This window comes from Centruroides sculpturatus, unplaced genomic scaffold (assembly GCF_000671375.1).
Source record: "Centruroides sculpturatus isolate CEXI.00-Female unplaced genomic scaffold, Cexi_2.0 scaffold1696, whole genome shotgun sequence".
Lineage (NCBI taxonomy): Eukaryota > Metazoa > Arthropoda > Arachnida > Scorpiones > Buthidae > Centruroides > Centruroides sculpturatus.
In genome coordinates this window covers 97,494-123,841 of record NW_019385819.1, presented here as the reverse complement: position 1 = coordinate 123,841, position 26,348 = coordinate 97,494, and the positions used below count along the sequence as shown (strand labels likewise).

Here is a 26,348-nt window from a genome sequence, read left to right as displayed (position 1 = left end):
TCCGCGAGGGGGTGTTTGTTTGTTTGAAAACGTGGTTAGAAAAGCACGTGTTTATGTTTTCTTGGAAGAAACTCGCCTTTTCTCTTAGTACAGCTACAGCTGTTATAGGTTTGATTTATTATCGTTAAAATTAATAAACTTTTCCATATTTTTTTGTTTTATAAAAGTAATTTTGAGTCTATTTTCATGAAAATTTACTTCTAACACATTTGCATTTCTTGCTAGCGACTCAATACTCACTTAACATAATGCCTGTTTTGTGTTATTAAAGTATAATTATGGCTTAGAAAATATAAAAATGTATACGACTTAATAACAAATTTAATTACAGGTGTTGTCTTGCTATATAAATTTTTTAGAAGGAAAAAGGGTTTGCATCATAAAATTTATATCTGTAGTTGCTTAGAAGATTGGGAAAAGATTGAAGATGAATTTACTTCAGCATGCATTACACNTTCAGGACTCTATTTTACTTTGAAAAATATTACAAATTATTTTTTTTTATAAACTTAATGAACCCATTAAAATTTTAATGCAATCCATAGTTAGAGAAATAAAAATAAATTTAAAAACTCATGCCAATGTTGTATAACTTATAGATACAAATTCACTGAGTTCAGCGTTAATAAAGTTCCTTTAGTATTAACACGAGTACTTTCGACGAATGTATAATCGCCGTCTTCAGGTGAAAAGAACAAATTTTAACAAGCCAAACGTGCAGGATGTTCCAAAGAAACAAAATATTTAAGTTCAAACAGGCATCCGGAAATTCCGTTAAGAACATGCAAATAATTTTTGATATGTTCGAATTTTTATATTTTACGATGTTAGCGGCACATGCGTGGAAATGCTACCGCATTGGCGATATGATGTTAGGCGCGTTTCGCTTTTTAGGCGCCGATATAAGGCAGTCCACACCCCGGGTAGATCGAGGGTGGGAACATTGCACGCTTCTGAAGTAGCCGTGAGAAGCACTTCCCAGATAAACACAAGCCTTTGATTGTTGCAGCATTTAATTATTTCCGTTCTGGACCATAACGGGTTGTAGCCTTGCTCGAGAACTTTTTTAGCGAGCTCAGTAGAACATCTTNCATAGAGCTCGTAAAATTGAACTCTTTCTTATATTGTTGATTATAATATAACTAAAAAATTTAATGTAGTATATATAATTATGTATTTATAAACTAGGTAAAATATGCTGCACAAGATGCTATAGTTTCTGCACGAATATTTGAAGAGATAATGAGGTGGAAGTTGTCAAAAAACCTACCACAACATTCAAGTTCAAAGACAGAAGCAGATATGTTATATGAAGAGGCTCTCTTTATTTGTTCTGATATTATTGATCTACCATATAAAAATAAAAGTAAACCTTCTTCAATGGTTAGTCATTATTTAATTTTAACTTTGTTAAAAATTTGTTTATATTAATGTTTGGATGGTTAAAATAAATTAATTCTGAATTGCAATTTTGATTTGTTTGCACCTATACATTGTAGCTAAACACCAATACAGTCAACTCGCGTTAATACGAATCACTATGAGAACAGTAGTTAGTTTGCTGTAATGAAAATTCATATTAACAATTTTCAGGGTCAAAATCAAGGATGTGTAATTTATGAAGTTAAGGCTTAGATGATAAATCCTCTGAAGTATATTTTGAATTAATGATCTACTAGATGATTTTCAAATCAAATAAAATGAAGAGAAGACGGTATTTGCCATTTAAGTGTGGAGCAGTATGTCAGAGTTGTTAAACAAACCAAAGCTAAAAGAAATCTGTGATGTTTTTCTGATGAAGATTGATTGAAAAAGTAGAAAATATTTTTTGGTGCTAAAAGAAAAAAGACCCAAACTTGGCATCACTATATGCACCCTTAATAAGCAAACTAGTATGTGTTTGCATCGGACTACATTCATATAAAGCAGTGTTTTTCAATCGTTTTTATCTCATACAGTTGAACCTATAATTAAATTTCTGTAGAAAAAATCACATGATCTAAAGTTGTGTTTGTAAACACAACTTTATTGCCATATTACTTGCCACTTAACCCAATTTTTTTTGTCTATATTTTTTGTGAATTAAATAAAACTTTATTATTGTTCTTTAAAATAGCAGCAGGTTACAATAGTTATTAAATTAATAATTTTCATTTACACAAGAAGCTTTTCTTATGAACTTAATTAACATAGTCTTGATTTGCATTTAAAAATGACATGATAATTGCCTTTAGAAACCTGCCCAATGTCCCACTATTTCTGTTAAAATAATTTGTACTAAATATGGACAATTATGGATACATTTTTTATTTAAATATACGTTTATTTATTATAACAATGAAAAACTTGTATAATCAATTTAAAGAGGTTTTACTTTTGACATATACACTTACTGTTCTTTGGGCTCCTTTCGAAAATAATTTATCTAATAACCTTCAGAAATTTTTGCAGCACACCAGTGTGCTCACAGCAACATCTTTATATCAGTGATTTTCAGCTGGTGTTCCATGGCACATCATCTGAATATAAAGGGATGGGCATCCTTAAACTTTGATTCTTATTTTCTGAGTACAGTAGAATGATCTGCTAAAACCAGATGTTTGAATTACTCTACAGTCAGGGGTTGTACTTGTCTTTGCTTACTAGGAGAAGAAAATTGTTCTACTCAAAATAGAACATTTATTACCATACCATTTTGCTTTTTACACTTTTTGACATGAATAATAAAATCATTATTGGAAATAGGGTTATTTCTTCGGGAATGTGAAGTTAATTTACAGTTCAGTTTAATAAATTCTTGCAAAATTTTTGTTCACTTTATGCAATAAAGTGGACAAAAATAACATTGTGACAATGGCAAAATTCACTTTATTGGTGTTTATTTTAAGGTGAGTTGACTGTATTAGATTTGTTTTATACTATCAGGTGTATTGAAGACTTTGAAGGTATTATTTATTGACACAGTTAAAGAATGGGGAATGATGCATCAATCTAAATGATCTACAGTAACTCACAAAGTAAAGAGTGTGCTCATATTAAAAATGCCAGCACTATGCATGAACAAAGACAGAACCTATTCCTTGGGGACATGACATAACAATTCTCATTCCTTTAATTCTTATCACTGATCCTAGAAGCTTTTCAATAAAAGTTACTCTAAGAACAATGGATAATCACAACTAATTATTTATTATTAATATATTCTGCATTTCTCAAACTTTTTGCTCCTGCGACCCAATACGTTTGTAATGGTTCCTCAATCCAAATGTTTATAATATAAAATTTTTAAAACCCTGGTAAACTGGAGTCACTGAATATTAATTAAGTAACAAAATAGAAAATATCATCAATAATGCATAATTTTAAGTGTAAAATGTNATCTTGTAAACCCCTGACTTTTCTAAAGTGGTTAGCCTGTCCCGGTCGTTGCAGATACATCTGCGCAGGTTTGGTAGGGGGGTTATGGGTAGTATGAAATTATGTCGTCGAAATATGTGGCTGACGCGTATAGAGATTGGTCCAAGATACGGCAATGATGATTGGATCACAGATGCTTTTTCCTTTCTGTACAGCCTGGTACATGGGTATAGGGCCTCTTTTACTTTACGGAGCACATGCTCATATTTGCCATATGTAAATCCTGCAAGAGATACCGCCACTCTAATGATGTCTAATTCCATTTTTGTTGCTAGCTGTGTCGATGGAAGCAGTAATGCTCTTCTAACAAGTGCAGCAATGGAGGCATTGATGTACTGCGACAGTTGGAAAGCATCTTCCGGGATAATATACGGTAACAGGTCTGATTTGTGGTGAACAGCAAATTGCGGCCCCTCAACTGACTTTTGTATACACAGATCCAGGAACGCTATTGAATCCTCATGCTCCCTCTCCCAAGTAAAACTGATTGTAGGGTATATGCTTGAAAGTTGCTGCACAAATTTGACAAACTCTTCCTCTGTATTCTCCCATATTATTAGGATATCGTTGACATAACGTAAGTATAGCGACGGATAACTGATGGTAAGAGGGGAGTCGAAAATTCTATGCTCGACTTCTCTCATAATGAGCTCGGCCAAGACTGCGGATAGTGGGGAGCCCATAGGAACTCCTCGTTTCTGCAAGTAGATGCTCTTGTTAAAAAAGAAATAATTGTGCTCGGTGATGAATGTCAGCGCATTACGTATGTCTAGCACTTGTTGTATGTTGAATCCCTTTTTGATGATCAAGGAGTTAGCAAGCATTATGGCTTCAAAAACAGATACCGATGGATATAAGGACACCACATCCAACTTGTAGAAAGTATAGGAATCTTCATGCATACCCCTCATGCTGGAAGCAATGGTGGACTTGGCAGCTATAGACGACGGGGTAACATATGGTGATTCCGGAAGAAGTTCATGTAAAAACTTTGCGAGCGCCTTTTCAAGGAAATATGTAGGATGCGATCTCTTGTTTACTAGTGGGCGTAACGGCCAGTTTGCTTTGTGCGTTTTTGGTTGAAAGAATAGCCTAGGGCATGCTACGTTGGTGGGAGGATCAAGGCAGCCAGTTAGAATCGAAGCTACTCCTGGTAAAGCTATTATTTTCTTTGTCCTTCGCAGTACTGTTGGTGTTGGATCATCATTTATCATCTGTGATTGTGATTGCGATAGGAACTCATTGGCTCTAAAGATGAAATCGTCCTCCTTGCACAGAACGAATCGTTTATCCTTATCAGAAACCAGAAGCCTCAAGTTATTCGTAACTAGGAATTGCTTTACTGCTTGGTGGTTTATGTGGTACTTAGGCGCGCTGGACACTTGCTTCGCCACCGCAAGCTTTGTGACGATTTCTAACTCCATTTGTGGGTACATGGCTGCTACCTGGCAGGACTTCAATGCTGCTAATGCTGCTGGGACTAACTGGTTAAGATCGGTATTATTAGGAGGGGAAATATATTTGGGTCCCTTTTGTAGTATGCCATGCACTTCGACGGGCACGTCCTCTTCCGTATAATTATAATACGGAGTGGTTATTACCAGCCTTCTTTGTATGCGCGACGAGCTCATTAACCATTGAAGTTTTTACTTAATTTCTTTCTTATCACCTGCGTAGAATTAGATGCTATGCTCTGTATTTTTCCTAATTTGATGTATAGCGTAGCAGGGTCACACGCTTTACAGAATTGCAGATGCGTCTGATATGTTTGTAGTTCCATTTCCACGAGGCACTTGTGTTTATTCCTGATTAACTTAGCTAAGAAGGATTTTTCTACCTTCGGAAGCATCCCTCGCAGGCACACCGGGAATGCCTTGCGTTTGAGTTAGAGAAATGCTGAATATATCTATAATAAAGTATGTAAGAAAATTAATTGCACCTTACACCCCAAATAATCTAGTACAATGTTATGATATAATAGACTTTGTCTTATGGCATTAAAACCAACATTTTATTCAAAATTGCAAGTACTTTTGATAGCTTAAAACTATCCTCATCAGACTGATTCAAATATAATTGAATTGAATCAAACAAGATTCCCAAACTATGAATATTATATATTTAAAACTACAGAAGATTATAAAAAAGTGTTTCAATTTTTTAATAATATTCTGAAGTTTTAAATATATAATATTCATAGTTTGGGAATCTTGTTCTATTTGATTCTAATAACTTACAATTTCAGATTGATTCAATCAAAAATACTTGCAATTTTGAATAAAATGTTGGCTTTAATGCCATAGGACAGAGTCTGTTATATTGTAACATTATACTAGATGAAGTATATATGCATCCCTTCAAAAGTCAATACTTTTCCCTGCCAATATTGGGAACAATGCTTCTTCTATATAGTCATAACACTGCCCATAGTATCTGATTTAGCATTTTCAAGCTATTTGTGCTTTCTCTTCATATCTCCAGAATTGTTTAGAATCTTCTACAATCCTAAAATTAGAATCTATATAGAGGAGTATGATTACAAGAAGAGATTTTCATCTACAGAAATGAGACTTTTAAAACTTGCGTATTGGTACAATAAATTATGAGAGTCCGGATGACATTGAGATTCTTTCCTCAAACAATGTTAGAATGATTCGTTTTATGTAGTTTCTAATCAACGATTTGTACTTTCATATACAAAAATGTTATGTAGTACATTTGAATCATTATGAGAAGGAATTATGAAAATTACTATGAGAATAACAAATGACTTAATTTAAAAATAAATTTTTTTAGATTTTAAAGTTTAAAAATAATAATTTAGTCTCTAGATTTTGCTTCAGAATGATTTATGTTTTAATTTATTCTCATTCATCATTATTCAATTTATTGGGTTGAATTAATCAACGTATCGTTTGGGTGAAGTTTAAAGAACACTCTGTTAGCATTTTCAACTTGGTTAATGAGCTGTCTTCAGGCATAGACAGTTGAAAGTGCAATGCTAGTGACAGTAAGAAAGAATTATCACCATCCCTTTTTTTCTTAATGACACTGGCATTGCATTTTCAACTATCTACCTGAAGATGAAAATGTTAGCATTTTTTAACCTTATCCTCTGTTAAAGGTGCATTGATTAATTTAGCTGAATAACTCTATCCTTATTTAATTTATTTTACACAAAAGCAATTATTTAGTTTTTCCCTTGCCTTACAGTTTCATTCAGAGATTAATTTTATAGGATATATATTAATAAATTTAGTTATTGTCAGTGATGGATTGAATTGTTCTGCATACAAATGTATGCAGATATGGATATATTAAACTTATTTGAAACTATAAATTCTGCTTCAGCTTTTTCTGTAATAAATTCTACTGCAACACAATGTGGTCCAATCTAAATTTAGATGTAATATAATATTTTATAGTGCTTTTGCAACTACCCTGAAATAAATCATTATATAAATCAGTTAATTTTACTGATTGAGTGATTACTGATACTGCTTCACTGAAATATGGAGTCTTCCAAGATGAATGCTACCATTTTAAATTTTTGTAATTATGTTGGTTATTATCCAAGAAGTATGTAATCTATAGTACATGTATGGTATATCAATTAATAGAATAACTATCCAAGTTTTGTCTCCCATGTGCATTCAAACGTCTTGTTGTTACCTATCTCTAGGATACGCCATAAATGAAAATGGCAACTTCATATTGGAGAAGGCACTTTGTGTTCTGCAGCTTGCAAAGTCAAAATCACATCATTGTGCAACACAAGTAACCTATGGGAGCTGAAGAATTGCGACTGTCTTGGGAAGAATGATGACAGATATGTCATGTCATAGAGAGTGTAGGAAGAATTTGAGTATTGGTCAGACATACACCATGTGACATGAGGTGCACACATTGAGAAATTTAAATGGGCAAATGTAAAAACCTGGATGGTTTTCCAATGTTTTAAGGTACATTATGATATTCTCAGAGAATAATTAATATTCTATAATTACAATAATTTGAAATGGTAGAATTCTTTTTGGAAGACACTATATGTACTTCTATACAAACTAAAGAAAACTTAGAGGTTATTTGTGGATTATCTCAATTATAATAGGTTTACAGTTAGTCTTCAATTCTATAAAATTAAGAGATACAGGCATAAACTCAAAATTACTTAAATAATGTTTCAAATACTTCAAAATTGCATATTAATGAAAAATTGAACTCTAAATTCTCTCATATTCTATACAGAATGATCGATTTGTTAATATAAGTTATCACCATATTACAGCTTTATGTCCAATTGTTTTTCCATTACTGGCATTGATTCACAATTGGATCAATCAAGATGAATAAAGGATGAACAACAATACTGTACTGTGATCTATGTTTTCCTTGGTAAATTTTGGTGTGCAGTTTGAATTCAAACTTGGATGCCTACAGCTATGACCAACATCTTATTCATCTAGCCAACCTATGTAGGAGGAAGAAAGTAAAGAATTGTTGGATTGTAGAGATACAAAAATTAAATTTATTCAACAAATTTAATGAAACAAAGATCTTGCTGATCTTTAAGCTATATTATTTTGTACTTTTTGAGGAAAAAAAGAGGATTTAAAAAATCAATTATTAACGTCAAGGTTTGATTTTCATTGAAAATTCTTTTAACATTGAATATTAATAGTTTAAAATTCAGTTTTTCTAGTAAATATACTATATTTTGAAAACAAAAGATAAGGCCCACAACTGTCTATTGGCATTTCAGAGACATATCTTTCGTTATTAGTATCTGGCACGTGTTGTTATTTATATATTATAATTTAAAAATACTGTATTATATTCAGTGCTATATTCTTTATTCTTTTTTTAAATATTTTAATTTCAGACATCTCAAAGTAAGGATGGATTAGTGAGAAAATTTGATGAAAGTAAAGGCTATTCCACACGCAACAAACCATTTTATCATAATTGTCAATTGCAAGCACCTGATGGTGAGCCTCTTTGTGTATGTAATACCAAAAAAATCAATTGGTACTTGAGTAAAAATTTGGCAAGTACGTTCCTTTCTATTTACATTATTATAGAAAACAGTAAACAGTTTTATACTAAATCATACTTTGTTTAAAAGTTAAAATACAGGATGACCCTTTAATTGTTCGTCTCAACTTTGAACCTGCCGGAAGACCTATATTGGATAATGTTTATTACACTCACGAAAAAGAAAATTGTTGTGTAGTTTGTGGAAAATCAAATTCTTTTATTAAAAAGAATATAGTGCCTCATGAATACAGAAAGTAAGATATAACTTTTATACAGAATTATTCGTACAAAACAAAACCCAAATATTTAGCCATAAATCAAGAAATGATAGACTGGAAGTAAAAACTTTGAGTTCACTTCTATCTTATTATATACTGAAAGTGCCAAAAGAGATCTTGTATGAAGTGGAAGTGTCCTCCATTTTGCATCAGACATATTGTTGTATGTTTTTAGGAGAATGTCTTAGCATCCACCTGTCAGTTTATCTGATTCTACTTATGATGTTTTCTTTCAATGCATTAAGTGTGCAGGCTTATTACAATGTACTCATTTCTAAAGAAAAACTTCACAAAAGAAATCAACAGACTGTTTTCTTTTTGTTGACTGGACATTCTAAAAATTGTTTAACCCCTTAACACATGCTTTTCTTGAAAAATATGCTAATTTTGAAGTCAGCAAACCGTGCTTCTTCAGCTGCTGATGATCCCATCAGTGGCTGAATGAATAAAACCATTAAACACTGATAGTTGGTCATAGGTTTGCACTTGACCAACAAACTACTTAATAAACTATGCTCTACATATTTAGAAATATTGGACTAAAATGCTATTCATTATAGTTGATAGTTATATAATTGTCTGGGTAATCAGTGGAACATAAATTTATAAGGAATTTTATTTTATGCACATACAATCCCACATAAAACAAGATCATACTATATTTTTCTGGACATAATCTCTTGTCAGTTCCATATCATCCAACCGTTCCACAAAACATAGAATTTGTAATTTTGTCAGAAAAATGAATGCATCAAATGCCACTCCAGATACAAGTACATCATGAATCAAATGATTCCTGAAATAAGAACCTTGGTCCATCACTCTTGCTTATATCAAATATTTGTGTTTTGTTCTGTACAAATCACCCTATAGCTCTATTATGATCATTAAATTTTATGAAATAATGTTTTCTTTCCAGATATTTTCCAAATCTGATGAAAGATCACTTGTCTCACGACATCTTGTTACTATGTGTTAGTTGCCATAAAAGAAGTAACGCTTACGATCTAGAGTTACGTAGACAACTTGTAAAAGAATGTGATGCTCCCCTGGGTTCTCAAGATAACATCAGACTCCAAACAGATCCAATTCGTTTAAAGGTTCATTCTGCTGCAAAGTGAGTTCTTCTGTTTATCAATGATTTAATTTTTTAAATTGAATTAGTAAGATTATATGTATTTTTGATAGAGCATTGGTCAGGAGTGGAGCTAATCTCCCGAATAATCGAAAAATAGAGCTAGAGAGCTTGGTCAAAACTTTTTATGAGTTGGAAGAAATCACCCCCGAAATTTTAGAAGAAGCAGCGAATATGAATACTAAGTAAATTTAATTTTCATTTGATATATAATTTTGCGATAAAATGTGAATTTTCTCTTCGAATATTAAAAATTTAAATACAGTAAGAACCCGTTTAACGTTCCTAGACGACAAAGCGCTAAACGAAACAACGTTAAACGAGGCCATTTTAAATAGAGTAAATAGGGAAAAGGGAACACTCGACCGACCAAAAATAAAGAGATTTTACTTTAATTTTAAGTTATTTTTATATTAATTTGCATCATAATATGTGTTAAATAACACATAAACATATGCACGCAGAAATGTAAAGTTAATTTTTTGTGATGAAGGTCCTGACTTTTCTGAAATTCTTGTTTTTTTTTTTTTTTTTGCAATAAAGTCGTAAAGTTTCACTTGTCGCTTTTTTCTTTTTTTAAGCAAATGTCTGTAACAGAAGATCGCATCCAAAACGCTCGTCTTGCTTTTGCACTCCTTTCAAAATCTGGATCATTCGCTACAGTTTGATCAACGATTTCGGTTATCGTTACCAAACTTTTATTAAGGAAATCTGTAGAGAAATTCTTTGGGTTCTTCGTTTTCAGAATCACTATTTTCCAGTTCTACATGAATTCCTTTTTCTGCCAGTTTGTGAAGGTTGTCGTTGGTAGGGCTCTCACCAGAAACCTGCGGTAACTTCTCAATATCCTTCTCGTCTACATCTGCTGTATCAATTAAGTTGACCAAATTGTCAATCTAACGATACAGCGGTAGGTTCTTCTCGTTGAGATTCTTGGATACCTTCAGCCATAAATTCTTCCACGCTCCGTTCATGCATTTATCAGTTAATTCTTGCCATGCCAAGTCAATATTTGGTATGGCATCTATGATGTTATATTTTTTCCAAAATTACACAAAACAAACATAGATTTAAGGAAAGTACAGCACTTCGAAGAATTTCCACCTTTTGCTGATTGGTTCGTGTTCGTAAATAATCATACTATATACGAATCAATGAAATGCCGCGATAATTTGAATCGGCCTAAATTTTGAGCATTTTTAGGCTTCGAGTAGACCGCGTTATATCGAATCAGCGTTAAGCAGGTCTTATTGTATTAAACTTTAAGTATAAACAGACTTTTATAATTTAAATTATCTCTCACTAACTCTGATTGGCTAGATAAATGGTTTTCTTAACTCTAATTGGTTGAAGATATGGTTTTCTTTACGGAAGTTCATTGTTTTTATTTTATGGCGATTTATTATTGCTTTCTTGCTTACGGAATTATTTAAAGATAAAATTATTTGCAGAAAAATTTAAATAATCAATCACTATTTTTTTTTCCTACGGGCACTAAGAGGTTTTTTTTCAGACCCAATAAAGTGGCTGGGTGGAAAGGAACGGGTCCCGATATATCGGACGGATTATCCACAAAAATCTTTTGTGGATAATTCGATTGAGAAGGTAAAAGCTTGTTGTGAATTGTAGCGAAGGTAAAAGCATCACTTTTACTTATCAATCGCTATTAAAAATGTCGTTATTATATCTTGTTTATATTGACGAGAACTGTCTATGTTAGCAAGGATATTTCTCGCTTGTGATATATAGATATTTTATCTTTTATTTCTCTCATTTTATTATTTTTTATTAATGGATAGACTTTTTCTAATATTTTAAGAGATATTTACAATATATTTTTATCGATTTTAGGGTTGAGAATCAGAATTATATACCACATGGTCAAAAAGTGGTTGAACACGTGTCGAAGAACGGGGGTTTAATAGCTTTCGAAAGTAGGTGGAGAAAACACTTTCTGGACACAATGAAACCTGAATATCTTCCACAAATGTGGTCTGTGGATCACAATCATCAACGACTTTTACTTCAAGTTAAGAAAGGAAATGTTGACTTTGACTTATCCGTTCTTGGTATATCGCAAGATGATATCGATGGCATCCATGATGGTGATGAATGACTGTTTATCCTCATCAAAAAACTATAATATTTTAAGTTGTACAAATTTTGTTTTTTACATATAATTTATTTTGTATTAAAACGATTCGGCATTAAAATAAAATCATTTAAAAAAAATATATAGTCGTGTTTTTGGTTTAAAGAAATCAGGTGGCGCTACCGTTCTTAACCACGTGGTCGGCGGAAATGGCGAGCAGTTTGATCGTTAAATCGATAATTCCCTTTTTCTAACTTTGCTGAAATTTAAGCGGCGCAGTTTATATAAATTAAAAGATAATAATAATAATGCGCGCTATTGTGCAACGAGTAACCGGAGCTGCCGTTAAAGGTAAGCTCTTGAATTTAACACAAAATTGATTTATAGAAACTTAATATTTATTATTACAGTAAATGGAGAAATTATAAGCTCAATCGGAAAAGGGATATGCGTGCTCGTTGGTATAACACGCGTCGATACGAGAGATGACCTGGAATACATGTAAGCATTTTTGATGGTAAGCACTCCTATACGCGGTGAGAATTAAATGCACTACACATTATTTGCATTACTTCAATTATTTTTTAATGAAATCTATATATTGTTATAAAGTTGGCTTAATAGCTTGCCAGATAACGTTGCCAAGCTATTAGGGTATTAGGCCCTAGTTCTCTCTCTCTCTGGATGGACCTGAACAGTTGACATTTCCAGAAGGATTATTTTTCCATTGAATGCCCCTATATGCATTGAACAATGTTGAGTATCACATTTAGTAGCAGAATTCTTTTATGCTTTCTTTCCTTTGATATCTTTAACTACTTATAGATGACTGCATCCATACAACACAGTGAAGTAAATTTTTAAAGTATAAAAATGTGCATTATGGCAATAATGTACTTACAAATCTGCAACTGCTACTGTAAGTGCTAACTTTGTTTTTCCTAAAACAACTTAATCTGAATACAAACAGAATCTATAGTATTTGCTAATCACTTGCTTCAACTCTAAATCCATCTACTATGAATATGTAGAAAGAACTATTTCTAAGATTAACAGCACAAAACCTTTCTCACTAATTTCTAGCCTTATTAACTGGAGTACAAACGTTTTCGGCCTTCTTAATAGGCCTTCCTCGGGTACACTGTGGAGCGTCAGTTAGAAGAAGTTTAAATGCTGCCAATGTATCAACAGCAGAGATGCGGACTCGCTCTCCTCCGCTTGGAAATCATTCTTCGACAACCCCTTGAAATAAATAGACCATCCCACCCTCACTGCGTGCAACCGTTAGCGCTTTTTACTTGTCGTGTTTATTTCCAATTCTACCTTTTAATCGTAACCACCTTCCCATCCCCTTCTAATCGTAACCCCCCCTCCCTATCCACGGTCGTTCACACGCCTCTTCTTACCGTAGCGTTGAATATTTACAGCCTCAACTATGACGTCACTCCCCACTAACCCCCTGTTGTGACTGTGCATCTCCTGTACATAGCGCGCTTACTCTTAAATCTTTTTCCCCAGCTTTAGCAAGTTTCCTATCTGCACACCTCCCTTCTTTACCAAAAGTCTGTATTTTTCGCCCTCGGTATCGTATACCTATCATCGACGATGACGTCACTGGTAAGACGATGCCTGGGTAAACATTGGCAGCATTTAAACTTCTTCTAACCAACGCTCCACAGTGTACCCGAGAAAGGCCTATTAAGAAGGCCGAAAACGTTTGTACTCCAGTTAATAAGGCTAGAAATTAGTGAGAAAGGTTTTGTGCTGTTAATCTTCTAAATCCATCATTTGGTGCTGAATCTATTGAATGCAACCAATGAACAATTTCTGCATCAGCAATCTGTCTTATACTGTATAAATGTTTTCAGTTTGCTTGTAGAGAACAATAAGAATGATTTAGAGAATTTTCAATTTTTATTTTAAACTTTTATGAGTCATTCAACAGTACAAGAAATAGATTTTGGAGAGTGTATCTTTATAAAAATCATTCAGATGGCCATCATATAGATTTTGTTGTATTGAGATGTGTAATATCTTCATTAAGATTGTGATGATGATTACCTTTTATAAGCGTCATCTTAAGACATTGTTTACGATAACTAATTTGAAAGAAACAAGACAGCTTACAATTGATTGAAATGTTATTTGCTTACAGAATTGTCAGTTCTTAAATTGGGAAAGACTTGTTTTAATTTGCTTAACTTATATAAAGATGCAAATGAATATTTTGACCAAGTGGACACTGCTTTGGGCATTAAGATTCAAATCAGACTCCAAACTTTATCAAGGCAATACTGGTAGGTATTCCTATTCAACACCTGTACTAATCTGATGTTAAATGTGGATCCAACACTCAATAAGAAGCTAAGTCTATCAGTAATGGGCAGAATTATTGGCAACTACAATGTTCAATATGTTTCCCATGCTGATGTTCAAGCAGCATGGGAAACATATTGATGGTGCCAGTGCCTATGAATATAGAGAGACTGATCCTTCTGGTTTCTCTGGAAATTTTCTGATTTCCCGGTGGCCCTATTTGCCACTTTGTATCACCATTTACAATGCAAAAGTGAGATGATGTAAGAGACTGCATCTGTTATAACTTAAAAAATTTAAGTTGTTTAATGTCTTAATTTCCAAGAAATCTGTTGAATAGATAGAATAAATACAGCATTTATTATTTATAACTGCAGATTTGTTTACATACAAAATTAAATTTATTGACAAAGAAACCATCAACATTATTAAGTGATGACTCTACTATAATTTTTAAAAAACAAACTGAAATGATTGTCTTTATCGCATTTAATTTTCAATTTTTTATTGTGTTTTTATCATCATATTTTAAATAAATTTATAAGTTTCTGAAAATATTTCAGGGTGAGAAAATTGTTAAATTTAAGGATATTTGAAGACGATAATGGAAAGCGTTGGAGCCACAGTGTAAAGGACAAGCAGTATGAAATCCTTTGTGTCAGTCAGGTAATTTTAATTACATTATAAGAAATTGCATGACAAAAATTATAAAATCAAAATAAGTCTATATTTGATTTTATTGACGAATTGCATTATACATTACATTAATTATATAAATTGCAATATAATTAACAGTACAGACCAAGGAAGTTACAAATGTCTCATTGTGAAATAATTATTGAAATGGTCTAAACAAAATTCTTGTTACTACATTGGTCAAAGTCAATTAATTAAGGAATATACATGAAAGCCTGAACCTAAGGACTACCTCAGGCATTCATGTATATTCTTTAGGTTCACACATTCATCTTTTAGCAATTTACACTTTTAATTTACTGACTGTGTGCTTTTATACATTTTTCAGCTGTTGCAATGGCACTATTGGCCAGTTTTGGTTTTGATAACATCAAAATCATCTATAAAAATAAATTTTTATTGTCTGTTTTACGGTTTNAGACGAAATTATTACGAAGGTTTTTTCTAGCCCTTGATATAATTATATTAATTAAATTATCAAAAACCGTGAGGCAGATAATAGTGAGGGCTTATCAGACCAATGATGGGCCAAACTCTCAGGGATCAAAGTGAAAACAATTTTAATATACTCAAAATTTATTACATAAGTGTGAAAATGAAAACCCAAAGTGCATAGTTTAAAAACATGCCTCACGGTTGTTCATAATTTAATTAATATTTATTACATAAGTGTGAAAATGAAAACCCAAAGTGCATAGTTTAAAAACATGCCTCACGGTTTTTCATAATTTAATTAATATTTTATGTGAGAAAAGAATACTTTCTTACGTTAATAAGAGATTTAAAATTTTTCTGTTAAGCTCTCTGCAATTAGAGGCCTTTTCATAACATGCAGCTCTATTGCTCAATACTTTTTTGGAACACTTTATGCCCAAAGATTAAGGATCACCCTTAGGTGTTAATCTTTGGAGCATTATGTTCTAATGGTTACAAACTCCCAAAATAATTATTCTTTGAATACAATCATTAATTATTATGTATTTCTTCTGTACATAATTTAATGTGAAAGTTTATTGCTATTCATGGAAAAACAAATGAAATGCTTAACTATTGTGCCTTATGATTGATTGAGGTTGATAAAGGTTCATAAGACTTGGAAAAAGTTAATTTTTTGATATGAAGTTAAACATGTAAGTTCTTAGAACTCTTGTATACACACGTAATTTTTTTAAACATTCCAAATAATGTGTTTAAGATTAGGTTAGCTTACCCGTTGCGCATTGCTGCGATCTCAGAAGAAACGAAATTCAAGCAAACTCGTTATGATAAAATTAAATTTACATTTTATCATTTTTATTGAAACTTATTATTATTCATTTTCATTGGGAAAACATTTCAAAGCGTTGTTTCAATTTTATTTATTTATTTGAGTGCTTTTGGATACATGATATGTTTTGTTTTTCCGTCTGGTGCATACACGAATAAATTGGAAGGTTTTCTGGCGCGTGAGCTGGCCACATACAGTTGTACATGTGAGAAGCACGGATTCTTTAAATTTAGCCCACATACTCGCAGAGATTGTTAGAAGTGTGGTATTCCCCATTTTTATATATTTTTTAAAATCCTTTATAATTTTCCTTCCTCTCTTCCTTGGCATGTTGTGAAATTTCTGATAGTTGGATAATAAACTGTTTTATTGTAATTTGTCTTTTTAAATTATTTTGAGTTGATATTAAAATTTGGAAAAGGGGGGATCCCTAGATCGGTAAAATAGGCGAATTTCCTTCTACAACTTCGGTTGTTGTTCGGGGTACAGTTAAGGTTTTAACAAAGTTCGAGCGAATACATAATTAGCAAAAAAAAAGTTGAAATAAAGTGATTAAACAAAATTATTACAAATATCGTAAATAACAAATGCATATATAGAGATATTTTTTGGAGGGGGGAAATGGTCTTCACAATTTGAAATCGATCAAACACACAGTAAAATGCTCGTATACACGCGCGCCATATATCGTAGGGTAAATGTACTATGCAAGAAACCTTCGCAGGAGTGTATTAAAAAACTTCCTAAAGCTTCGTGGCAATCGGATAAATGGTGTGGTAATGCATGAAGGACATACACACAGACATACATTCATTTTTATATATATAGAAGATATAACTTACATACAGGTTGTCCTATTTAAAATCAGCTCAATTGAGATAACAAAATATTAGTGATGTAAATTTTATAAGGAAATTTAAACTGATGAAACATTAGTGATGAGAACTTTATAGGGGATATTTAAAAAGGAAAAGTGTATAAGACCAATCATGGAATTGTGTTTTACTGAAGGAAAGCATCCACAGAAGCATTGAGGCTGTCACCATCAATAGGCTGTTTTCTGTAAGATCAGTAAGAACAATTCCATAGCCAGGAATAAATCATTGTGGGTTAGAGGGTAAATTGAAAAAATTGTGACCAGTATTTTTATTTTTCCAGCCAACACTAGTTTGTAAAAAGAGTAGTCTAAGTTTACAATCAATAACAGTAGACTTAAGTTTACATAATGAAAACAGAAGCATATATTATATATACTGCATATGGGCTCTACCGACTAAGCTGAGTGGCTTAACTGTCTTATTGCCCCCCAAAGCTATGGATCTGGTTGAACATTATTACTAGTAGATGCACAAGAACATCACTTTTACCATCACCGTCATCATCTGTAAGTTTCTGTATGTTTAAGTAATGTTAATATAAAGTTTCTAATGAGTGTTCTTTGCTTAAATTCATCTATATCATTTCCAATGGGAGCTAATTTACATGGGACACCAGTATTTATCTATTAAGAATTATAGCCTCTTAAAATTTGCACTTTTTAATTATAGCCTGTCCTACAATATCAGTTTGATATCTTCCTTTTATATTTTGTATCTCAAGCCCTTTTAAAATAAGATAAATGAAGAAATTAGTTTTTAAATACTATTTCTTAAACTTTCTTATGTATATATACAGTAAAACCTGCTAATGTGTCAACCTGTGTAAGATGACCACTTTGAGCTGGTCTCTTCAGTGGTCATATTAGCAGGTTTCACTGTAATTATTAAAGGTTAATATCTTTTGTGAGTTTCATAAAGAAGCTGAATATTGGTGTTATTGATTTAAACTCTTGTAATTTTGTAACTGAAATTTGTAAAAGACAGTTTTATAGATAAAATAATTTGAAGAGTTCTGGATTTTTATCCCAGTTTGAGAAATAATTTGGTATTTCACAAGGTATTATGTCATTTAAATTTTATATTTATATTTACAGTTTACTTTATACTGCACGTTAAAAGGTAACAAACCTGATTTCCATCTATCGATGGCACCGGACAGATCCCAGCCATTTTATGAAGAATTTGTGGAACGGCTAAAGAATTCTTATAAACCTGAACTTGTCAAAGGTGCATTATTCTGAATATCCAAATTTTTTATAAAAGTTTTATATTTGAGGCATTAAAATGCAAATCATTAAAGAACAAAGTTAAAATTTAAAATTTTGCTTATTTTAAATATGTAACTTACATAATCATGAATCATTACTATATTTCAAAAAGTATTTGAAAATGAATTAGTTATTAGATTACCAGAACATCAAAGGGACATTTTTAACAACAAGAATCAAGATTTCCCTCTTGCTTGTAATTTAATTGTGTTCTGATGATTGTGAATGGACGTTCTGAATACGTCAAAACATGTTTTTTTGTATTTAACCTTCAACATTGTAAACTGTAATCTTACTTATTTATTTGGTTTTTAATGATTCACGATCATGATATTTATGAAAAATAAATCTGAATATAATTTTCATTTTAGTGCTGATAATTCATAAACGATGCTTTTACTTTCTCTACATTATGGCTCAATAACTATATATTTTGTCTGCATTGTAATCTGTCAAACTTATTTTTATTTACAGATGGAAAATTTGGGGCTTTCATGAATGTCGAACTAAAGAATGAAGGACCCGTGACAATACAGATTGAATCTCCATCTAATCAACCCAAGGTAAATTTATAAAATGATATGTTTGTTTAGTAAAAAAAATATTAAAAATTACTATAGTGTCTGAAAAAAAAATATTAAAAATTACTATCTATAATGATAAGGAACAAAGCTGCTTATTTACAGATATTTCTTCTCCATCAATTCACAGCATGATGATCTTGATTATATTATGGATGCATTTTTACATTCCATTACATGCTGTTGAATCAAATTCTAAAAGACCACCAAATTGGCAGAAAGCTCATTACAATCTTCCTTCCAATAGACCTTTAATTATTTTTGCATAAATTTTAAATTATGACAATGAATAAAATCTTCCTTAAATAAAAATGCAGAAAAATTGATAACAATTTGCAACATGTATTTTGTTGCAAATGTATAATCACACTCAACAGTGATACACTGACTTTTTTTTTTTTTTTTTCAGTGAAGAGACTACTTGAAAAAATCAAATGATATACTTTATTGAGTACTGTTTGAATGCTTATAAATCTTCAGTTGCAAAATTATGGAAGCAATACACACTTTCAGTGATTATTATTATCGATAAACTTTATATTATTAATGCCAAAAAAACAATAAATTAATTTCTGAAAATGCCATAAATTCTTGGTTAAGTATCATATTTTATACAAAAAAATTCATTGCTTGAAGATAGACAATTAAACAAATTTCTAATAAGAATTACAAAATGCTAACGGAATTCATTTTTTTCTTATTTTAATATGCTGAAAGAAGTGCTATGATGTAAAATATGTCTGATTGACAGGCTGTCTGCTAGGAGTTTTCCAGAGCTTCACATGTCTGACACCTAAATACGCATTGGTTTTTCATAGAAAGTACTCCTTGGGGCATAATCTCTTGACAGACCACTGTTATGTTGCACTATTCAAGATTTTATTCAATATTCAAGACATATTAAATAAATTGTTGTAATAAATATTTAGTGTGGCTACACCTGGCCGCAGAAAAATATTTTCTAAGAATCCCTAGACCAGAATATTCAAAAAAAAAAAAAAAGAATAAATAATAATTGTCTGATTACAAGTTTATATATCAATTTGATATTTGGTCAGATATGCTTTTAGTATACTTCATTTTTAGGATTGATATGACACATATGAAGTACTCTCTCTTTTGAAATTCTTATAACTTATTTTTTAGTTATAAAATGGAATCAAATGAAGACAAATATGGGAATTTGTGTAGGTAAATTTCACAAAATACAATAGTACAATCACAGTTGTGACAGTTGTCAGCTTTTTAATGAAAATAAGTTAGAATTTAAAATAAAATTCTATGAATAAATACTGAAAATTTTGAATTTTTTTAATATTTGTGACATTATCAGATGTTTTGCCAATTCATCGATTACCACTCTTTTACTTTCATTGTAATGAATCTTTGTAGGTTTACAAACTACAAAAAGTTTCCTTAGTTGAGTTTGGCATTCAGATCAAGAGTGAGAGAATTTTAATGTAAATTATTCTTACTTTCAATAATTTCAAATTCAGTCATTTGAATTTTTTGTGTAAATGTTGTTTGAACATTCCTTTACACATTTTATTTAAAAATATATATATATATATAAGAAAATCATTGTATTTGGTGAGAAATTCTTAAAATTCATTTTGTTTCTAAATTTATCAAAGACAGTGCATTACAACTACATCTTAAACGAACCACAAACTCCATCATCCGCACCCCACCCACTGTCTATATTTACGGTCCATTTGATCCCCTCCTGCTCTGTTACAAATGAGTATAAACTTGACAGACAACAGCAAAGGGACTGTCACTTGTGGCACATTTTGTTACTTTGACTTTCAAACTCTTGTCCTTTTAAATTGAAGTCATTTTGTTCTTATTCCAGTACAGAATGAGCAGTTATATATACAAGTAATGCTATATTTTCTCTTGATTTAAATAAAATAATTTAAAAATTANAAGGGACTGTCACTTGTGGCACATTTTGTTACTTTGACTTTCAAACTCTTGTCCTTTTAAATTGAAGTCATTTTGTTCTTATTCCAGTACAGAATGAGCAGTTATATATACAAGTAATGCTATATTTTCTCTTGATTTAAATAAAATAATTTAAAAATTACTACACAAAATTAATTTGCTAACTTGAAAATGTTTTGTCAGGACATAACAATCAATCTAATCATTTAATTATTAAAAATATTCATATCTAAAACAATTAGCCAAAATTAATAAATTGATAGTTCTAATGCTTGCCTCATACTTGTGTCAAGTACTTCATAATGTCAAATAATTTTTAATTAAATTATTATATAATGTTATTTGTACATTATATAATAATTATTTGTACAAATATGGTCAAAATATTGTTAATCAAATTTTTAAAATACTTGATTCTCTCAGACTATATTTTGATTAAACTAATAATTAATGATATCAAGTAATTTGGTTGTACAGCTATAGAGGTGAGAGTCATGGAAGGTTATGGGCCTCAATTGAGTCACTTATTGTTATTTTTTTCCCACTACTATCCCATGACAGGAGTGGGTAATTTGCATGGCTGCTACCTTTCCTGGATGTGGTAGCCAGGTTCCTTCTCCAGAATTGAATTATGATTTCCCATTACCCATAAAGACCAAGGTAAGCATCAAAGTGCTAATGTTTTTATATTCCAGTACCATAAAAATGCATAAACATGTTAATACGTTTCACCTCATAAATGCCATATAATATATCAATTTATCAACTTCTAATAAAGTATAACACCAAAAAAGTGAGAAAAGATATATTTAAAAATTATTTTGTATAAACTATTCTTTACTTTGTTAGATAATGTNCCATATAATATATCAATTTATCAACTTCTAATAAAGTATAACACCAAAAAAGTGAGAAAAGATATATTTAAAAATTATTTTGTATAAACTATTCTTTACTTTGTTAGATAATGTTTAGTTGTATACTGCAACATGACATGGGCAATCTGCTGAAGGGTATCTCTTGGGTGGACTTTCTGTACAAAACTGCACCTATTTAGATGTTGTGAATGCAATAAAAACCCAGAAAACACCATGTGGCCAGCATGTTGAGGTGAGAACCCACAAGCAACCACCAGTATTTAGTGGTTTTATTTACTTGGCCACTGTTGAATAATAATGAAACAACAATATGCAAATACGAATTATACAGGGTGTAACTAAACTCCGTGTCAATATTTTAGGGGTATAATCTAAGGCTAAAAATAAGACAAATCCTCTATAGAGGATCAGCTCTAGAATGAGAAATTGATATGGAGTTGATATAGATCAACTCTATATCAACTCTAGAATAAGGAATTTAAAATAAAAAATATCATTTTTGGCAGGCCATATCACAAAAACAAAGCAGATTTTGAAAAACTTTATAAAGGATTTTAGAGGGTTTTTTTATTACCTTAGAATCAATCCCTAAAATATTAGCACCAAGTTCTGTTACACACCATAGTCTCTTCCCCAGGAATAAATCATTGAGAGGCTAGAGGAGCAAACCAAAAAAATTGTAACCAGCATTTTTCTTTTTTTCAGCCAGCACTAGGCCTATTAGCTATTGTTTAAGTGTAAAAATAAGTAACAGTAACCTAAGTTTACATATTGAAAGTGAAAGCATGTTATATGTATTGTACGTGGGCACCACCAACTAAGCTGAAGGGGGATTAGCCACCTTGTAGCTGATACAAGTCTGATTCTATATACAACATACTATCAGCACATATTATGTTACATTTAGTTGATATACAAAACAGTGAAAGACTGCTGCTTGCTGAGTGTTATCTGCTTCCAGTAAAAACTTTGAAAAATATATATAACAAATTTAATTACAACAAGAAAAAAAAAACAAGTTTTCTTCAATCCAATCAACCATTAACCAACACACAAAGATGATATGCTAGTGTTTATACAGTCAAGAATAAACTAAACTAATCAGTTTTAAGTGGGAGTTATTTATATATAAAATAAACTTTTGAGTTCTTTAACTTGTGTAAAGATGTATCATTAGCATCGGTGGAAGTGGAAGTAATTAATTTGTTAAGGCAATAAACAACGTGCAGTCATTTACATTTTCAACAGAGTATGTGGTGAAGTGTTATTTTACTGTTATTATTTAATTTTGAGTGTATAATTATGGTAGAATCAAAATCATAGATAAAAGTCTTTTTTTAAGCCATTTTGGAGCATCTGTAGAATGTGCATTGAATGCCAGAAACTTTGCTTGGCATTAAAGGTATTTTATTACTGTAAATTTTTTGTTTTAATTGCAAATTTCAAAGAGAATGAAGCATAAATGTACGTCTTATAATAAATTTTTTTGTTTCGGGAGATTTTTATACATTCTTATTTTCTTTTATCAGAAATTGGAGTATGTAGAGACGGCATCGAACACCGAAATAGAAGAAAAATGAATCTGTAAAAATTTAGTGTATACGACAATGTATTTATTTCAGAACTCGTGTAATGAAAATTAAATAAATGAAAATTTAATTAAGAATGTCTCATTCTTAATTAAATAAATTTAATTGAATTTTCATTATATTATTTTAATTTTATTTTTTTAAGTAAATAATAAACTTTCCACTTATCAAATTTTGTACTATTTTAAGTAATTATAAGTTCTGCACCCTCACTCAAGTAATTGAAATAAAACTAAGATCATCATTGGATTATGAAGGAGGAAGATTTGTTAAAGCTACATGTAAGTTTAACTAAAAGTTCATCTGTCTAAACAATTTCTATATTTAGATTATTTTCATTTAAAAATTAAAAACAAAACAGTTTTTTAAATATAAAAACCACATTATACATCCAAAAATCATTTTGAAATTTCATGGTGAAAACATCATCTGTGAATGGTGATTTTTTTAAGAATAATTTGAGCATTTTCAAGTAGTTATGAAGCCAATAAAGAAAGGTAAAGGCTATTTTAGCATTAGTTGTGCTAATTAACTGAATGTGTAATGTAATTTTTTACATTTAAAGGATTCTCTCCCTCCCTCTCTCTCTCTCTCAAAAAATCATCATTTGCATGTATTCTCATATCATTTCACTATACACAGTGAAACATTACAGCAATTACATGACTGAAAATAAATATTAATTCCATTTTTTTAGATTAAAACTACACATTATACATATGTTTCCTAATTGATTCAATCCTAAAAGCTTTCCTTTAAGTATTATTAAAGTATATCATTAATAAGATCTAAATGTTTTAAATCTTTAAATACATTATATTTTTGTACACTGTATTTGATAAATAAGTAAATAATGACTTCAAGAGAATAGAATGCTGATTATAGAACTGATAAAATCTGAGCTAATCTTGTAATTCTAGAAACTAACAACATGAGAATTATTTGTGTCACTTCTTTTATTTCCTTTTTATTTGAGTCCACATATTTCTAGGATTACTGTGAGATAAAATTGTATGTTATTGCTTTGATATCATAAAGTTTTTGTTTAACGTTTTCAATGTAATTCTCGGATGTTCTTTATCAGTAGTCTTACTTCCAAGATGGAAAATAAGGTGAGATCTGAAAAATAAAATAAAAAAAGGTTTTAAAAGGATTAAATTTTTGAGTCTTTAGTAGTTTTCTTCTGCTATAAAGCTGAAAACATTTATTATAATTTACGGCAAGCTATAAATTAAGAATATACTAAATCACATTGTACAACTTTGCAATGTATTTTGTGTAAAATGCAAAGAAGTGCCGATGTTTACTTCTTTGGAGAAACTCAAAACTAATTTATAAACTTGGTGCAAATTCAGGATGCATTTGTATCTGTAATGTGTCAAGATTCCTGTCTCGACTCAGGGTATCTTTTTGTAAATAAATAAATTGTTTAGTAAGAGTATCCACATGACCTATTGTTCTGATATTTGATAGTTAGGAGCCAGCCACATTTTTGTTACCAGTTTATTTGCTCTTTCTCATCTCTGCCAAACCTACGGCTATACTTCCATATTTACTCAACACAAAATCCTCTTATTAAGTAATCAAACCCAGAAGTTTAGCCAGAAATTTTAGCAAGGGAGTGCAACTAAAAAAATAAGAAATATCAATTATTGTTTGAATAAAACTGCAATGCAAAAATATACAAATTATGCATTTACAGTATATGTTATTGTATATGATTGGTTTATAGCAGTGGAATCCTGTTATATTAATAATAATTACATGAAATCCCTGAACAAATTGCTCACACACAGGTCTGAGTCATTAGTTTCATACAACCCTATGGGAAACAGGATGGGCCCTGGTAAAACTTTCAGGTCTTTGGCTCCTGTAACCCCATTTCCCCATCTGACCAGCCAATCTTTTTATTTGGTCCTTCCTTGCGAAGAAACAAAGAAATTTACTTTGAAAACTAGTTATTGGGCCCATTGCTATAGCAACATTATCCCTCTTGTCAGGGCTGATTTCATATGAATCTCATTTCCCGGAATGTGAAAGGGGACAATATAATTTTCCCCTTTCGTATTCCGAGAGGAGGTCAACGACTACTAATGAATATTTGAAAAGTGATCCGTGTTATACAGGCACATGATTGAAGTTGCTAACCTTAACGTCTGAAAGACTTTATATAAGACTTGTAAAAATCGGAGATTAATTGCTTTTATGTGATAAGAAAGTGTTTATATTGTTGCAACCGATTGTATCAACTACGTGGGAAGTATGTTCTCGTAAATATCGCGTTTATAGAAAAATTATTGGGCTGCAGTTAAAAAGAACTGTAGGCCTATAAATTTCCACTGTCTGTCTTTCCGTAATATCGAGAAAAGAGTTAGATAGATGAAAATCGAAACCAAATATGGAAAGCTTAGGGTAGGAAATCCAGATTAACTATATATGAACTTCCGGTTTGGACAGGAAGTCACGTTACTTCGATTCAAAAGTTCCCACTTGACAGAGTTAGATAGATGGCCAGCACGACTCTATTGCTAATGGGAAAAGTATGATGAGCAGGGGCAAGATGCCAGTAAAAGAATTGAGAGAATTGTGACGATATCACAATAAATAATCACTTGTTAGAATTAATTCGGTTTTATTTTGTTAGGGCAACGCCACACTTGAGTGATCAGCCGAGGAGAATGGACGGGAAGACTTTTATGTAAAAGTGGCTCCTCGTTAGGTGTTACTAACGCGAAGAAAACTGGAAAACTACAGGTGGCCAGCACGTTGGCCATGCCCGAACCCACGACAAACTTCGGCCGTAACCTCACTACTAATTATCGGTGTTCCGTGGTTTTACCATTCGATACTGGAGGGCACTTATGAATATTAAGAAAGTATTATTCAGAAGTGAAAAAGCCTGACTGGCAAATGCTGTATGCTACCTGTCGCAGTAATATTAATATGTATATTTTTTAAATTATATCCTT

At 31.3% G+C, this 26,348-nt stretch overlaps 2 protein-coding genes across 2 annotated transcripts; both read left to right on the top strand.

Annotated features, from left to right (window-relative positions):
- Positions 1–7: 7 nt before the first annotated feature.
- LOC111642318 (exonuclease 3'-5' domain-containing protein 2-like) lies at positions 8–12,099 on the top strand. Its single transcript, XM_023388650.1, has 8 exons — positions 8–108; positions 332–465; positions 1,189–1,383; positions 8,300–8,468; positions 8,543–8,708; positions 9,652–9,849; positions 9,921–10,052; positions 11,719–12,099. The coding sequence occupies exons 1-8, from the start codon at positions 54–56 to the stop codon at positions 11,981–11,983; spliced, it is 1,314 nt and encodes a 437-aa protein (XP_023244418.1). The 5' UTR covers positions 8–53; the 3' UTR covers positions 11,984–12,099.
- Positions 12,100–12,139: 40 nt separating this feature from the next.
- On the top strand, positions 12,140–23,428 carry LOC111642320 (D-aminoacyl-tRNA deacylase 1-like). The gene is made up of 6 exons (XM_023388652.1): positions 12,140–12,310; positions 12,370–12,460; positions 14,839–14,941; positions 18,211–18,343; positions 18,859–18,947; positions 23,320–23,428. The coding sequence occupies exons 1-6, from the start codon at positions 12,268–12,270 to the stop codon at positions 23,368–23,370; spliced, it is 510 nt and encodes a 169-aa protein (XP_023244420.1). The 5' UTR covers positions 12,140–12,267; the 3' UTR covers positions 23,371–23,428.
- Positions 23,429–26,348: the final 2,920 nt, after the last annotated feature.